The 16956-nt window shown below is 50.7% G+C and overlaps 1 protein-coding gene across 1 annotated transcript in view; it reads left to right on the top strand.

The window, feature by feature from the left end:
• CNGB1 (cyclic nucleotide gated channel subunit beta 1) overlaps positions 1–16956 on the top strand; it is a 70464-nt gene that overhangs the window by 27383 nt on the left and 26125 nt on the right. Inside the window, exons 17-24 of the mRNA XM_077130490.1 lie at positions 994–1271; positions 4446–4675; positions 9648–9755; positions 12323–12480; positions 13587–13742; positions 14637–14845; positions 15929–15979; positions 16401–16487. Coding sequence (XP_076986605.1) covers positions 994–1271; positions 4446–4675; positions 9648–9755; positions 12323–12480; positions 13587–13742; positions 14637–14845; positions 15929–15979; positions 16401–16487 — 1277 coding nt within the window. The remainder of the gene's footprint in view (positions 1–993; positions 1272–4445; positions 4676–9647; positions 9756–12322; positions 12481–13586; positions 13743–14636; positions 14846–15928; positions 15980–16400; positions 16488–16956) is intronic.

Genomic DNA, 16956 nt, shown 5'->3' with positions numbered 1-16956 from the left:
CCAATGAAGGAGCAGGAGAGCTGGAGGAGGCCAGGAACCCCAGTTCTGACAATGATTTTGTAGAGCAGGGTCTCTCAGTATCCACTAGGCTGGCAGGCCCCCAGTTTTCTGCCCCCTCCCCCAGGCAATTGGGATGCAGGTTGTCTGGGAACCACACTTTGAGAAACACTGAGATCAGGGCCATTTATACATCACTGATCAAAAATGGTTTGGGGATCACCTGAGAGTTCATTAGAAATGTAGAATCTCAGGCCCCACTCCAAACTTGCTAAATCAGAATCTACATTTTAATCAGATTTCCAGGCAGTGAGTTTGCACAGTAGCATTGGAGGGGCCCTGGCCTCCAGTCCTGGTTCTCAAAGTTGACTGCACATTGGAATAATTTGGGGAGGTTTCAAAAACTCAGGTGCCTGGCTTCACAGGCCAAGTCAGAAATCTCCAGGGATGGGCTCAGGCATCAGAAAATGTGAACTTTCTCGGGTGAGTTTAGTGGGCAGCTGAGTTCAAGAACTAGGGCCTTAGGAAGAGGTACTGCATGTGATTGGAAGTGAAATTAACTGATCTCCAGGGTTTCTTTGGGATGGGAAATTTCTACCAGGCTAAGCATGTTTGAGTCCCAAGTTCTCTAAGAGTGTAAGATTCTATGAGTTCCAGATTCTTTGATTCTAACTTTTTTGAGTCTGAGATGAGAAACACTCTTGGTGGCTGGTTAGCAGAGAGATCACGAGACGCTGGGGCTTTCCAGTGCTGTCCCTCGGGGCTGTCAAGCTGACCAGGCATGTGTCTTGACAGCTGCCTTAGATGCAGACTTCCAGGGACAAGAGTGACACTTCAGACCTAGGGTAGAGCTGTTGCAGCAGACTGGTCAGGGCTGGCATGGGTGGAGGGGAGCCTGTCTTATCTTGCCTCCCCAACTCTGTGCTCCCTGTTACAGTCCCCAGGGCCCTGTCTCTGCCTGAGACCCCCCTGGCCCTGGCACCATGGCTAACTCAGACCGGGATATGGAGCTGAATCGCCTGGTCCAGGATCAGCCTCCTGGCCAGGTGGCCCCTGGGCCTGGTCCCCCGAACCTGGTGGAGCATCTCCCCAATGTGCCCAGCTACCGTCCCCCAACCACCCGTATCCCCATCCTCACCGTCCGGAGGACGACCTTGTCCAACTCCAGCTTCGCCAAAGAGACCAGGAGCTCCATCCGCCGCCTAGGTAGTGTGACCTTCCCCGCCCAGCATGCCGCTTCTGCATGGCTTGTACGTCTTCCCGCAGGGGTCAAGGTATGGGCCGCTAGTTGGTCTCATGGAAAACCACCCATCTAGCTTTGCTGATCAACGCTCTCATCCTACTTTGTGATGGTGTCTTGAGGGGATTTGGTCCCCCTTTCCTCTAATTTCACAATTAGAAATTCCTTTGAGTTACACATTGCTTTCTGCAGGTCATCAGGTAGTCACTCACACCATAGTTTAAACAAGTTAGTTATATCTCCGAGCCAAGAGGCTTCAGGGATGGGGACCACAGGGAGGGAAATGGGCAGAAGAGGAATGTGGAGCCCACTGCAGGCAGAATCTATGCCCTCGAGAGTTTTCTGGGAGCTGGCCTTTCTGATGTCTGCCCAGCCGATGCTATTTCAGAGCTCCCTTCCCCCATCTCCTGCACGAACAGAATGACCAAGAAAGGAGCATCCTCAGGGGCCCTGTGCAGAAGGAAGGCCTGTCTGGATCTGTTTAATTGTGACAAGTTTCCTGTTGCTCACTGCCTAATGACAAAGTGCTCAGAACACAGTGCCTCCGGGCTGACCCCTGTCACTTTCTGCTTTAACTAAAGCCAGATCTGCCACTATCTCTTTTGCTCTATTTGTTTCCTCCTTTTGGATGGCACTCTCTGAGGTTGCCTCAGATCAGGCCAGGCAGGTAGAGTCCATTGTATCCTCTCCTCTCCCCAGTCCAGGCTGGACAAAGAGAGGGGTCAGGTGGCACATGAGTGACCTCTGTGACAAGAGACGGTGCCCTAGGCTCAGCCTTCTGGTGGGCAAGCCCAAGCCTACTCACCCCAAAGGATCTCCTGGCATCTACCCCCACGTGTCGCTCCCTGATTTTCGCTCTTTTCTTGTACTGATACTATTCGTATTTGCTTACTATTTTTCTTTCAATGGATTCCCTTTTTAATTTAATTACATGCATTTAAACAGGAACATTTATAAAACTGTTCAGTTAAATGGAGAACCAGCACCGGGTGCCATAAAGAGAAGGCAGCCACAGCCACAGAGACAGTGACGACAACACTGGTGGTTTCCAGTGAGAGTCGATGGCTGCTGACGCTCACAGCTGAAGCTGCTCTATCGGCCAAAAAGGGGGCACTCTGGCCACAGCAGCACCGGTCTGGGGCCCCCTGTCTGATTAGGCAGGAACTAGAGAGAATCAAAAGGCGGATGATGTTCTCATTCTGTAGTTCTTTGCCTTGTCTTGTCAGCACCACCCGCGATCACCTCGTGTCCCACCCCACCCCCCCGCTCCTGGGAGCCCCCACACTTTGGGAAATGTTCCTGGGGGCAGATCAGGGCAGTAGCACGCCCCGGCTTTGGTCTGACGCCTGCTGATTTTAAATGCTGCAGACAAGGCAATGAAGACGGGGCGGGGGGTGGGGGGAGGCGGTGTGCGTTATTCCCATTTCCGCGGTGCTGCTCGGAGCCTCCTGGGCTGAGGTTTGGATGCAGCCGAGGCCTCCGCGCACGCTGCCCCCGACCCCAGGAGATAAGAGCCAGCGCTCTGGGGAAGTTTCTTAACCTCTCAGTGCTTCAGTTTCCTTAGCCACAAACTGGAGACATCAGTAACCACTACCTCCCACCCCGCAGAGGGGCTGGGAAGGTAAAAAGTTACTGTGACAAAGCACAGCCCGCAGGAGGTGCTTAACAGCAAAGATTCTCTAAACCATTTAATACATACAAAGTTATTCTTTGTATGTCTCACAATATTATTTTTACTCTACTCATCAATGTAATATAAACCAATATGATTTCTATCTTGAGTTCCTGCTCTGCCAAGCTGGTGGGAAATGAAACATCAGTCTTAGGGGTGTTCCTGCCTCTCCTGGAGGCAGTCTAGGTTAGAGGGTCTCACCCCGGATAAGGCAGGGGGCTGGGGAAACATCTGCCCCCTCCCAGGCTCCCGGAGACAGCCCCTGGATGCTTGTGGCTGGGGTTCTTTCTGTTGCCTGGGGCGCTGCTGGCGACCCTTCTGGGCCCCTGGGCACTTTTCCGGGCCCCAGGTCCCCCTTCCCACCTCCAGTCACTTCTCCAGGTGTGCAGGGACTTCGGGTGATGCCATCTGCCTCATGCTTTCGCTTCCTTCCCACGGCCTGGGGAATCTCCTTCTAGTCCGGGAAAACTTTCTCCCTTACGTTTTTTGAAAAATTCTTGATTCCTGCTCCTCCTCTTCCCCTGAAGTCTTGGCTTCGGGCAAACAAATACCCAGAAGTCTCTAGGTCTCCTGTTCCTTCTGTCAAACTGTAAACTAAGTGTAAGCAACTCCACAAGGTGCTGGCTTTTCCCCCAGTGGCTATTTCAGTGCATTGATATATATTTCATATTTCCAATTATTTAAAAATGCAACCCCTCCCCATTTTGGGGCGCATGTGCCCAGGCCTGTGCCTGGCTGCTAGCAGGTGGTCTCACTCAGGTGCAGTAGGGAGTGGGGGTGGGGGAGCCTGGGTAGGGTTCCATCCAGTCCATCCTCTGAGCTTGGCCTCGGACCAGACCTGCCCCACAGTCCCCGGGGTGGGAGATGGGGCCAAGGTAAGCCACGACCAGGCTCCCCAGGGAGGACCTGATTCTTAGGATGGGGGACATGGCACAAGCCTCTCGGAGGTCCAGAGATGGTCTGGGCAGATGAATTTGGGGGCCTCCTGGCATGTGCAAAAACAAGGAAATGTCAAAGCAGGTGCCCAAACATGTGTTGCAAATGTTTGCAAATAAATGCACCTGCACGTGCTCCTCTGCAAAGCTTGCTTGGAGGAAACGTCCAAATGTCTCCATCTTAGATACTACAAGAATGCGAGGTCCCTCCCCTACGGGTCTGGGAAGGTATCATCACTCCCATCCTGGACCCAGAGCAGGGGAGCAGCTGGCACAGGGTCATGTGGCAGTGATAGGTCAGGACCCCAGGACCCTGGCACCCCCAGGCTCCCCACAGGCTCCTCATGCCCTCTGAATGTCACCTGCCTCCTTGGGTCCATGATGCTTCTCCAGGCTCAGGGAAACCAGGCTTGGCTGTGGAGTGCCACGTCCAGGACTCCTGTGGCTTCTGTAGCATAGTGGCTCCTTTTGTGGCTGGGCTGGTGGCTGGCCTGGCTGTGGCTTCCGGAAGACCTGGCCTCTTCACTCTTGCAGTCCCTGCATGAAGCTTTCCTGTGGGCCAGAGGTCCCTCCAAAGATGCTTTCTGTGGCTTTCCTCAAGATCATAGCAAGGCCTTGGGACCCAGCTTCTCACTCTCTGACTCTCCTCTCTCCTTCCTCTTCCCAAGTGCCTGCCACGAAAGAGCACCCAGAAGTGCAAGTGGAAGATACTGAAGCTGACAGCCGCCCCCTCATCGTGGAGGAAAATCTGCCCTCACCTGTGCCGCTCCCACCTTCTCCTGCCAAATCTGATACCCTTGAAGTCCCAGGCTCAGCAGCAGGCAGCCACAGGTCAACTTTTATGCTTCTCTTGGGCTTTTCACAGCACCGTGCCACCTGTCCATTTGACAGATGAGGAGACTGAGGTCAGAGAAGGGAAGCAGTTGGCCCAAGGACACACAGCAACTCAGTGTCAAAATTGGGACTATGCCAGTTCTTCTAGCTCCTGGCTTAGTACTCTTCACAGAGCCCTCCAAGGACGTGTATCCCCCACATTCTCAGCTGCACATTAGAAGGGCTAATAAGTGTGTGTTTTAGTTGCCTAGGCTGCTCAGGCAAATACCATGCAATGAGCTGGCTTAAATAATGGGAATTTAATGGCTCACAGTTTTGTGGCTAGGAAAAAATCCAAATCAAAGTGTTATCAAGGTGATGCTTTCTCCCCAAAGACTGTGTGTTGAGGCTGGTTGTGGCGGATCCTTGGCCCTGGGTTCTTTTGTCACATGCCAAGGCACATGGCCTCTCCCTTCTCTTCCAGATTTCCTTGAGGTTTGGCTCTGGCTGCTCCCTCTGTGGCTTTTTTTGGCCTAAATTTCATTCTGCTTATAAAAAGCTCCAGTGATAGGATTAAGATCCATTCTGATTGAGGTGGGATACATCTTAACTGAAGTATCCTCATCAAAATGCTCTACTTACAATGTGTTCACACCTACAAGAATGGGTTGAGTTTTCTGGGGTGCATACAGCTCCAAATTACCAGTGTGATGGGACAAATTTCTGTCCCCTCATTTTATTATAAAATAAGATCATGGAAACATCCAAGAACATTAGAAAAGTATTCATCCATAATCCCACCACACTAGATGGTGTTTTATTTCTCTGCATTTTCCTATATGCCTTATTTATAGACCCATGTTTTTGTCTGGTTCTAATCAAAGGAGAAATCTAATTTGGGCTTAATCTAATTTCCTGAATCCTTTTTCAGGATTGCAAGACCTGAAGACCTTAATGCTTATTGCAAGACCATCTCCTTAATGCTTGTTGAAGATGGCTGCATGGTATTCTGCCAGAATAGGTTTTAAAATCCCTTCTTGTAGGGCGCTGTCCACAATGGGGCTGTGAGCATCGCTTTGGTCTCTTCTTTTTTTTTTTTTACAATATGATATGAACATTCTTTTTTTTAATCACATAGTTGTATATTCATCATCATGATCATTTCTTAGAACATTTGCATCAATTCAGAAAAAGAAATAAAAAGAAAACAGAAAAAAATTCATACATACCATACCCCTTACCCCTCCCTTTCATTGATCTCTAGCATTTCAATCTACTAAATTTATTTTAACACTTGTTCCCCCTATTATTTATTTTTAATCCATATGTTTTGTTCATCTGTCCATAAGGTAGATGAAAGAAGCATCAGACACCAGGTTTTCACAATCACACAGTCACACCGTGAAAGCTATTTCATTATACAATCGTCTTCAAGAAAAATGGCAACTGGAACACAGCTCTACATTTTCAGGCAGTTCCCTCCAGCCTCTCTGTTATACCTTAACTAAAAAGGTGATATCTATTTAATGCATTAGAATAATCTCCAGGATAACCTCTCGACTCTGTTTGGAATCTCTCAGCCATTGACACTTTATTTTCTTTCTTTATTTTTTTTTCTCTTTCCCCTGTTGGTTGAGAAGCTTTTCTCAATCCCTTGGTGCTGAGTTCCTCCCTTTGGTCTCTTGCTGTCTGTCCTTGGGCGCTTTTCTAAAGAGTGGGATTCCTGGTCAAGGTTGTGCACATTTTTGTGCCTCTTCAGATAAACTTGTCACCACATGGTTAGAGTTGGTTTTGGATAACTTGAGTCAGATAACAAGAAGGCCCTGCATGCAACTCTAGGCCAAACGGTGAAATGCAGTGCAGTGCTTCATGAATGACTGTATTTAAGCTAAGAGGGACCTACCAGTGCTTCTCTTGCCTTGGCTGACTGGTTAGAGGGTTATTTTCACTTTCATTATTTTTTAGCTCTTATCCACAAGCCCTAGAGTATAATTTCTCAGCTGAGGCCAGGAGCCCACCAGAACAGAGATGAATGAATGTGGTCAACCGAAAGCTCTCAAATTTTAACATGAAGAAAAGAATCATAATCTCCTGCAGTTTGGCAATGCAGCTCACAACCCCTATCAGTTCAGCCAGAGCCCAGAGTTGAAGTTTACTGAATTATCCACAAGATTCACTGGAAGGTTTAGAAATGGCTTGACCATTGTTATAGACATCTGGTCTACCTCCCTCTGTTCTCCTTGTATGGACAGGGAAATTATGTAGGTTGAATTTGAGATGGGGATAGTTGGGGAAAGGAGCAGGAACTAAGATTGCCAGATTCTGGGATCAGAATCCAAACCTCCCATCTTCTGCTTATGGGCTGGACCTGTGAGGCTCCTCTTGTCCCTGCCATTCATTCATTCATTTTCATTATCAAGCATCTTTGTGCCAAGTTCTGATCTAAGTACTAGGGATATGTCAAGGAGAAGCCTGGCAGGGGTCTGCCCTTGTCGAACTGACACTCTAGTGGGGGCAGAGATAGACAATTAACAAGCAAATTAACAAACAAGTCATTTCCCTAAAGTGCCAAGTTACATATGACTGAGAAACTGGGGGAGGCTCTGTCTGGTTCTGGCTCTGAGAAGGGAGAATTCTGAGACCCAATGGCTGAGGTTGGCGGGCTGCCTGTGGTCAGGGACAAAATGAGGATCAGGGCCACTGCTGGTGCCAAAAAGCCACAGAAACCACAGGTGCTGACAGAAGCCACACAGGGCAAGGTCCTCATCACAGCTTAAGGCCTTAGTTTGGAGTGAAGCCCAGCTCACCACTGACCAGATGTAGGATTTAAGGCAAGTCATTCAAACTTACAGGTCTATGTTTCCCCAGGGTAAAATACCCCTGTCACCTAGAATTGTGGCAGGGATTAAGTGAGCTATTGCATGTGAAGTACTTAGCACAGGGCCAGGCACCAGGAAGTGCTGGGGGTATATGAGCTGCTGGTTCTGGGTTCTCTGGGGCAGCCTGAAGAGGGCACTGGACTGGGCACAGGAGGACTGAGTCTGGTCCCAGCTGTGCGACTTTAGGCACCAGTCTTCTTGTATGTGGCTGTCTTTTCATTGGAGAGTGAAATAAGTGAATCCATGAGTCTTGCCATTCTTCGTGAGTTGGCAGAAGGTAACAGGACAGTTTCAGAGCCTTCTAGAATAAAGGTAGATGCTACATGTCCTTCTGTCTATACCCCTCTAGAAGGTCTACTGGTGGAAACCTCAGTTACAGTGGCTGAGGCTGGGGAAGAGAAGAGGGCAGGCCTGGAAGGCCACCAAGAGTCAGGTTTGAGTCCCAACTTGGGTGCAGCATCTGATCAATGAGAGCCTCCAGTTCTGTGACTGGCCCTCAGGGATTGAGTAGAAACCTTTGCTAATGGGAGCTTCTTTGGAAGACATGCAGATTTCAGCAGCTAAGGGCTTGGCCTGGGAGAAGGGGACAAAGAGAGGTCCGGCTTTTCACTCTCCAGCTGAGTAGGGCTTGGGGCATGGGGACCAGGTTAAAGGTTCCAGCTTTTGCCGGGATTGCACGTGAAGTTGAAGGTCTTTGTCGGGCTCTGGCCCCAAGGGGGTTATTTTCCCTTCATGTATTCCATCTCTGCTCAAACCTCATTGAGCTAAAGCCCTGGTAGCGGTGGTCATGGGCTTTTCTAGTAAGATCAAGGTCTCAGGGCTAAGCACTTGTTTCCATGTGCTAACACTTTGCATTTCATGTTTTACAATCTAGATTTCATTTCTTCATGAAGTGATCATTCTTCCCCATCAGAACCTAATTCATTAACCTATAAAATATTGCTTCTGGTGGTAGATATTGGCTCAGTCTGGGTCCTCCAAGCGTAAGTTTTGTGTTTCTACATCAACTAATTGCTATTTAATCTTAACCAGGACTTTTTCCTGTACAACAGTCCTTGCTTTCTTGGTGGCATTAAGAAATTTCTCTTTGATCTCTCTCCCAGGCTTTTGTGTTCCCCAGTAAAATAATTCATCTTCGTTGTTGAGAAAGAGGGTGGGAAACCCAGAGAAATAAGTGAATCCCTCAGATGCCAGTGGAAAATAGTACCAAAGGCCAACTCCCACCCCACCCAGCCCCTGCCATGCCCATCCCAGTTAGACGGCCCAGGGTCCCACCTGCTGACCTCAGGTCAGGGGCAGTTTGGGTAAGAATTGTCTTGTCTCTGACATCTAGGTGGAGATACTCAAACTATGGACCTAGACTCTCCTTGTTTGGGGCTTCCTGAGCAATAAGGGCCTTGGGGGATAATTTCATTGTCATCCTTCAGTTGGGGAACCTGGGGCTCCAGGAGGACATGGGGCTTGCCTGGGGTCACACCAGGAGACTGACTGCGTGTCCTGTGGGTGTTTCCTTCTCAGCCAAGATCACGTCTGCAAAGGACACGTGATGTTGAGCTCCCAGGAAGAGTTACCAAGATGGACCGTGGGCCCTTTAGGCTTCTCTGGTGGCTAAACAAAAAGGGTAGTGTGAGAGAGAATGGGGTAAAGGGGGAGCAGGGGAGGGGGCAACTTTAGACAAGGTGGGGGAGAGAGGAAGGACGGTGAAGCTGCGATCTGAGTGAAAAGTATCTCATTGAGTTGGAAAGGTGATCCTTCGCCCTCTTTTATAGAGGGGAAACTGAGGGAGCTCAGAAAGTTTAAGTTATTTGCCCAATTTCACACATTGGGAAGAGGCAGGGGTATAAACCCAGATATGCTTGATACTAAGTCACCCACTTCTGTCAGTCTCTGTGCTGGGCCATTGAACAGATACAGAGACTGAGGTCCCAAGAGCAGCCATGCCTTCCCTTCTCCCTCCAGGCAAAACATGACACTTTGGCAGCAGCCCCTCCCCACTCCTGCCCGCACCCAGGGAGCAGGATGTGTCGATCCACAGTGGTCAAAGCACTTTTGCTTCCACCTGGCACCCCTGTCCTCAGCTGAGGTCACCTCCCACGTCTGTGCCCATGCAGGAAGAGGCTGCCCTCCCACGATGACGAGGCCGAAGAGCTCAAGATGCTGTCACCAGCTGAGTCCCCTGTGGTTGCCTGGTCAGACCCCACAACCCCACAGGGCACCGAGTGAGTAGGGGCCACCTCTGGGGGCTCAGAGAGCTGGAAGGCTGGGTGGGGATGGGTTGGTGAAGGGAGGCAGATGTGAGGGGAATATGGATGTTTTTGAACCCTCCACCACAAGGCAGACTTTGCTGGTGGCTTCCAAGCAGTAAAACCAGACTGTCTTGCCCAGGCTGCTTCTGGTTGGCCTTAGAGCATGGTAGGCTCAGGCTCTGAGCCCAGATGTGCCCATACTCAGCCGTGCTCAGAGAAGGCAGTGCCTCTTTGCAGTTTCCCTTGTAAAGGAGAGTCTGAGGGGAGCCACTGGCATTGGGCCCCTGACAGGGTCAGTGGGTGTATTAGTCAGGGTTTTCCATGGAAACAGAACCATCAGGAAATATCTGCAAATAGTATGAGATTTTCATAAAAGTGTGTACACAATTGTCAGGATGCATGAGTTCAGATTCTGTAAGGCAGGTGGCCAGCTGGTACTCCAATGAAGGTCTTCAGTGACTCCCCGGGGAGAGGCTGGCTGGCTGAAATAGAGACAAAAGTTCTCTCTTCTGACTGCTGAAGTCATCACTTCTCCCTTAAAAACCTTCAACTGATTGGATTAAATGTCTCTCATTGCAGAGGACGCTCCCCTTGGTTAATTGTAAATGGAATCAGCCATAGATGCAATCAACTGACTGACGATTTAAGCCCATTAAATGTCTTTGTAGTATCAGCTAGGCCAGTGCTTGCTTGACCAGACAGCTGGGTACCATTACCAGGCCAGGTTGACACACGAATGTAACCATCCCCGTGGGGGAGAAGGGCCATAAGGATCTCCCAGTGGGTCCCAACTTGGGAAGCTTGTGAAAAATACAAATTCCCTGGTCTGAGTCTGAACCTCAGCCAGGGTCCCTGGGGAAATCCATTGTTTTACAAGGTTCCCTGGTGACTCTAATGCAGCTGGCCTGAGGGGTAATTGTAGCAGCCACTGTGAAGGCACTGAGACCTGTGTCGCTGACACCTAACTGCCCCAAAGCCTGGACCAATGGAAGGAGTTTCTTAGGAAGATTTGAGGAGCCCGGGTTGATGGTGAATCCCCCGGCCCCGGACTCTGGCCTGGAACTGCAACCACACTCCTCGGCCACAGCTCCTGCTAGCTGCAGGAGGCATTGGGCTTTTTTCTTCTGGTCTTTTTTTTCCATCCATGATTTCATGGATTTTTGCTTGATATCATTGTGGAAAGTTCTCAAAGTTAAAGAAGTTGGGAAAAAGAAAACCTCATCCATAATCCAGTTGTCCATTTGAGCACATAGTGGAGTCACATCTTGATATCATTGTGGAAAGTTCTCAAAGTTAAAGAAGTTGGGAAAAAGAAAACCTCATCCATAATCCAGTTGTCCATTTGAGCACATAGTGGAGTCACAGCTTATGCAGTAGGGCAGAGGTTTAATATCAGAATTTAAGGTAAAAATCAGGTATAATAATAAAAATTACCCTTGAAAATTCTTAAGGAAGTCAGCGTAGAGACCCATTGTATTAGTTAGGTAGGCCAAGCTGCTGTAACAAATAGACCCCAGAGATTCAATGACTTAAGAAACAAGATGTTTCCCTCTCATGTTACTAGTTGCATGTTTCAAGCCAGAGGAGGCCTCTGTTCCATGCAATCCATTAGAGGCCCAGCCGGCTGCCACTTTCTCCATGAGGCTTCCAAGATCACACCCATCACTAGGAGAAAGGGAGAACTCCAGGTCCCTCTTCAATCAGTGAGGCCTGAAGGTGCGCATTTCATTTCTGCTCTCTTCCCAGTGGGGAGAGCTCACATGGCCACATCAGGAAAAGGCAGCCCCTGGTTGGGTGGCTGCATCCCAGTGACTGTGCATCACAGAAGGAGAGAATGGATGCAGAGGAACAGCTAGCGTCTGCATCACACCTGAGGACCATTTGTTATTAAGAACCCTATGCTGGTCATTTCCAGCTTGACATCCTTGGTTGAGCATAAGAGGCTTGAGTTTGGGTTTTGTGGCTGTCTGAAAAAAATAGATCTCTAAACACTAGAATTACGGTTAGCTCAGCTGGATGATCCCAGTAAGACCTCCCAGAGGGGAGCTGATTCATGGCCGGTCTCAATTCACCCAGGTTAGTTCAGTACCCAGGCTGAGTGGAGTGGCAGGCAAACACTAGTTTTCTCTCTCTCCCTTGATCTCTCCACCCTTTCCATGTGCATAAAGTTTAACTTCTGTAAGTTAAAGTTAAAGGAACATATAATATGCTTTTTCTACCAGTTTTTCTCAGTGTCCTCCAAACTGGGGCTAACAGTCTGATTTTGCTGAGCCCTGAACTGAGCTTCAAGAGTTTCCCCTTAATTACAAATGGGATCAAAAGTTTTTCAAAACAAGCTATTTGAATCAGCCTCCATGATACATTTTCTAAAAGTCTTACCCAAGCACCCAGGCTTTATTCCCAGGCGGACTCTCCTCCTGGGAGATACGAGAGTGGGCCTGGAGCTCCTGAGAGCAGAAGGAAACATGAGCAGGTGGGACGCAGATGCCACCTGGCTCTCTCCCCGCTCAGCCTCTCGGCTTTGGGTGGGATTCCTGCAGCGGCCAGGAGCGGGCGGCCTCCACGGCCAGCCAGAACAGCGCCATCATCAATGACCGGCTCCAGGAGCTGGTGAAGCTGTTCAAGGAGCGAACAGAGAAGGTGAAGGAAAAACTCATTGACCCCGACGTCACCTCCGATGAGGAGAGCCCCAAGCCCTGTGAGTCCAGGGCACTAGCAAGGGGTGGGAGTCGGGGTGGGGGATCCCAAATCTCCTGTCAGCAACTTGTGGTGTTGGTGACCCCAAGGAAATGGTTGGGGTGTACGAGAGAAGCCCAGGTCGCCACTCTTTGGATTTGGAGACCCAAATGTACAGATGCAAACCCAGAGGAGGGGAGGAGGTTGGCACTGTAAGCGACTGCACTGGGCTCCTTCTCCGTCAGGGCAAGTGCCCTCGTCCACCTCTCTGTCCCTTTCCCACTGGTTGGCGGGTGATGCCCCTTGGGGTGCGTGTCAGGATCTTGCACTCAGATGGTTCCACAGCCCACTGTGGAAGTGGAGCTAGATGGTCTAAATTTTCAGAGGCCTTGGTTGCAACATTCTTACAGTACTACCTGAGGCACCAGGAGGAAATGAGAACTATGCTTTCTCATCAGGGAAGGTTTTCGTTGGTCTTTCAAGAGGAGGGCTGTGCCTTAGAACCCACAACGGGCCTGGCAGGCTGACTTCAAAGCCCTAAAGCTAGAGACACAGCCATACTGAACCTATAAGCGCCAACCCCTCGGTCACCAGCAAGCATGGCCGTAGATGCACAGGGAGGCAGTCAGAACAGCACAGACTGCAGATTGGTTCCATCCAGTCTCTCATTTTAGAGGTGAAGGACGCCCTGAGATTGCTGCCTCTGAGAAATCTAAGGCAACATTTTTTTAATCTCCATATAACCCAGGCTGTCTCCCGACCCTGGGTGGCAGGAGCCCTGGGTACAAAATGCCCCTGCCCACCAGAGGGAACCAAGGGGGGGGTTCAAACATGGACACACAGGCAGAGGCTGAACTGGGACATCCATCTTTCCCAGAACACCTATTTGGAACAGTTCCCAAGAAGCAGTTTCAGATTGGTAGCTGGTAAGGGTCTGGGTGGGCAGCAGGCTGCCAGTGGAGATGGGGGGACGCGCCCCAGCGCAGTGCCTCGCTTTCTGCACACAGAGCTGACGGTGCCGGGGTGGGGTGGGGGTGTCCCTTCAGTTCTGGCTCCCGGGTACGCCGTGGGGAGCCCTGTGCCCGAGCTTCAGGGCTGGCTCCGGTGGTCAGCAGTGTCATTCCACAGCCCCAGCTAAGAAAGCCCCCGAGCCGGCCCCGGAGGCAGAGCCCGCCGAGGCGGGGCAGGCGGAGGCCGAGCACTACTGCGACATGCTCTGCTGCAAGTTCAAACGCCGCCCCTGGAAGACCTACCGGTTTCCTCAGAGCATCGACCCGCTGACCAGTGAGTCCTGGGGGGCGGCGCCACCGGGCAACACGGGAGGGGAAAGAGAGTAGGGTGGGGGGTGCGGTGGGGTGAGAGGCAATGCACAAGTAAGATTCACGAAGTCTTAAGCTTTTCAAAATGATTCCACATTTCCTTACCGGATTCTTAAAACAAACAAACAAACAAACAAAAACCTCCCTGGAATAGGAACATTAGATCGTAGCGAGTTAGTGGCGGACCTGGAGCAGGAGCCTCAGAGCGGGAAAGGACAGACGTCCTTCCAACTTCTAAAGTGAAGCCCTCTCCCTTCCCTTTAAGCCTGTTCTGCATCTCCCAGGAAAAACAACGCTTGGTTATGGGCACAGGACTTTGCGTTTTATCTCCCTGCCTCTCTCAGCTGAACGTCCACATGACTTCTCCGAGGAGGGCAGGGCAGGTGCCAGAGCGGGGCTTTCCTAAGGCCACACAAAGAGTCATCTGGGGCCCGGACTCCAACCCTGGTGTCCTGTGTCCTGAGTCCTGGGGCTTCACACACACCTCAACTCAGGGCCTCAAAAATGATCAGGTGACCTACAGTGACCTTCCGTCTACGCGTCTGACCATCCACCACGCATTATTTACTATGCTGCATTTGCTGTCAGGAAATAAATGCTTTGAGAAATTTCAACAAGAAAGAATTATCCAATAATGCCACCATGCCCTCCACCCTCCATCAGAGCGCTCTGATTCATTAGGGCCCAGCAATGACTTTTTTTTTTTTTTTAACAAAACTAGTTTTATCTCCTTCTAGTGCACAGTGTTTTTAGGAAGCTCAGACAAGTGGAAAGAAGACAGCCCTAGCCTGATCCCTCCTCAAGGCGCTCCTTCCCGGCTGACGTTCTAGCATGTCCCTGTCCCTTCCTCTCCCCGCAGACCTGATGTACATCCTGTGGCTGTTCTTTGTGGTGCTGGCCTGGAACTGGAACTGCTGGCTGATTCCCGTGCGCTGGGCCTTTCCCTACCAGACACCAGGCAACCTCCACCTCTGGCTGCTGATGGACTACCTGTGCGACCTCGTCTACCTCCTGGACATCACCGTGTTCCAGCTGCGCCTGCAGTTTGTCAAAGGGGGGGACATCATTGTGAGTCACCGGCAGGGGGAGGGGGTGACCAGGGGCAGACCCCAGAGCCACAGCCTCCCGGGCATTGACCCCCTGATGTTATGACAGATAAGATGAGCAGCCAACGAGGAAAGCTCATGAGCAGCTGCCCGTGCTTGTCCAACAACACGCCTGTTTATCTTGCACCCCCTTTATATGTGGAAATTTCACACACCAAGCACGGTTCATAAGGGAAAGGGTTCCTGGAATGACATGTGGACAAGTGTTGTAGAGAATGGTCTATCACGTGGGTGGACCTGGTTCAAATCCCAGCTCCATCACAACGACATGTCTCATCTCTCCGAGCCTCAGCTTCCCCATCTGCAAAATGGGGGTGGTAATTCCCACCTCATAGGGTTGTGATGAGGATTGATTGATGTGTGTAGAGTATTCAGCCCGGGTAACTGCTGACAACTGACATTCCCTCGGGGTCCTGCAAAGAACACATGGAGTTCCAGATGCTCTGCTTCTCGGTCCAGTTTGAGAGCCTGTGCTCTGGTCCAGCCCCTGTTTACCAGGGAGGAATCTGGGGTCGAGACTGTGACTTGTCAGAAGCAGGAGGCATGGTTCCCCCTCCCCCCACGCAGGTCACTTTACAAAACTACCCCCTGATAGCAGCTGCTCCATTGTGCCTAGACAAGTTGACGCTTTGCCTCTAAAACAATTTCTAGGAAGGAGAATTCCCTGGCTGGCTCTTTCCTGGCCTGATCAGAGCAGCTTCCCAGTCCTCAGCAAAGAAAGTTGCTAATGCGTATGGCATGACGCAGGTCTTGTTGAGACCAGTGCTCTGGGAGAACAAGCTCAATATTATCCTTTGCATCCAAGAAACCAGCCTTTATGTGGGCAACCTTGGACAGGCCCCTCTGCCCTCAGAACCCAGTCCACCTACCTGTAAAATGTGGAGATTCCTGCAGAGCTCACCTGGGGCCCTGTGGATCCACATGCATGGGCCAGTTACTAGGCACAAAGGTGGGGCATCCTGCAGGGACATCCATCTCTGCTCCCCATAGGGTCAGGAAATAAGCTCTGAGGCCACCTCACAGTCACTATTCTACTCTCTTCCAGACAGACAAAAAGGAGATGCGAGACAACTACCTGAAATCTCGCCGCTTCAAGGTGCGTGCCAAGGATGGAAGGTGGCATCTCCGGGGGCCCTGGGAGCTCTGGGGACCAGTGTGACGTGGTCCCTGCCCGGTGGAGGGATGTGGGTCCTATCTCTGAGGGGAGGGTCCTCCGGGCACAGGCCCCAGGAGACCACACAGGCTAAGTGGCCCTCCAAGGCCGCGTCTCTGTGCATCTGTACCATCCAGTTACCACTGCAGGGCTTGGCAACCATTTCCCACAGCAGTGAGGGTTACTTTGGGGTTGGGAACATGGGCTTTGAAAGCCAAACAGGGGCTTGTTGGTGGGACGCCTTCTGCTCTCGAGCAGTCTGACCTCACTTTTCTGTGGAAGGTAGAGATTGCCCCTCGCCCCTCCATCCCACAGTCCCAGGGTTGCTTGTTTTATACACCGTGATGTCACATTGACATTTCAGATGGACATACTCTGCCTCTTTCCCTTGGACTTCCTCTACTTGAAATTCGGTGTGAACCCCCTCTTTCGCTTGCCCCGCTGTTTAAAGGTAAGCCCTAGAGGCTTCCGACCTCCGAGGCTTCAGCTCCTCCATTCTCTGCATCAGCACTTGCTTCTTCACACACCCCATCTGGGGTGGAGGAGACATTTGCAAGGTGTTGGGGAGATGCTTTTGCTCCTCACGCAGCTTAGTGGGAGGTTTATTCCAATAGTTAGCACTTCTGAGGCTCAGAGTGGTTAAATAACTTGCCCAGCATCACACAGGGAGAAAGAAATGGAGTCTGGATTTGAACCCTGGCAGTTTGTCTCCACAGTCTATGGTTTTAGTAATTATAGGGACTCTCAAGAGAGGGGCTTCTGCCTTATAGTGATCTCCATTGGAAGACCAGAGGAGAGGCTGGGGGACTTGCTTAAGGTCACAGGAACTGGGTAGTGCCCAAGCCTACCTGTTTCCTCGTTTGTCAGTGCCTCGCATCATTATGGCCAATCCTCCCATCACTCACGGGAAGAACTTGTGT

This window comes from Tamandua tetradactyla, chromosome 16 (genome assembly GCF_023851605.1).
Source record: "Tamandua tetradactyla isolate mTamTet1 chromosome 16, mTamTet1.pri, whole genome shotgun sequence".
Classification (NCBI taxonomy): domain Eukaryota; kingdom Metazoa; phylum Chordata; class Mammalia; order Pilosa; family Myrmecophagidae; genus Tamandua; species Tamandua tetradactyla.
Note: the sequence above shows the minus strand (reverse complement) of the source record. Positions and strands in the feature narration are given on the sequence as shown.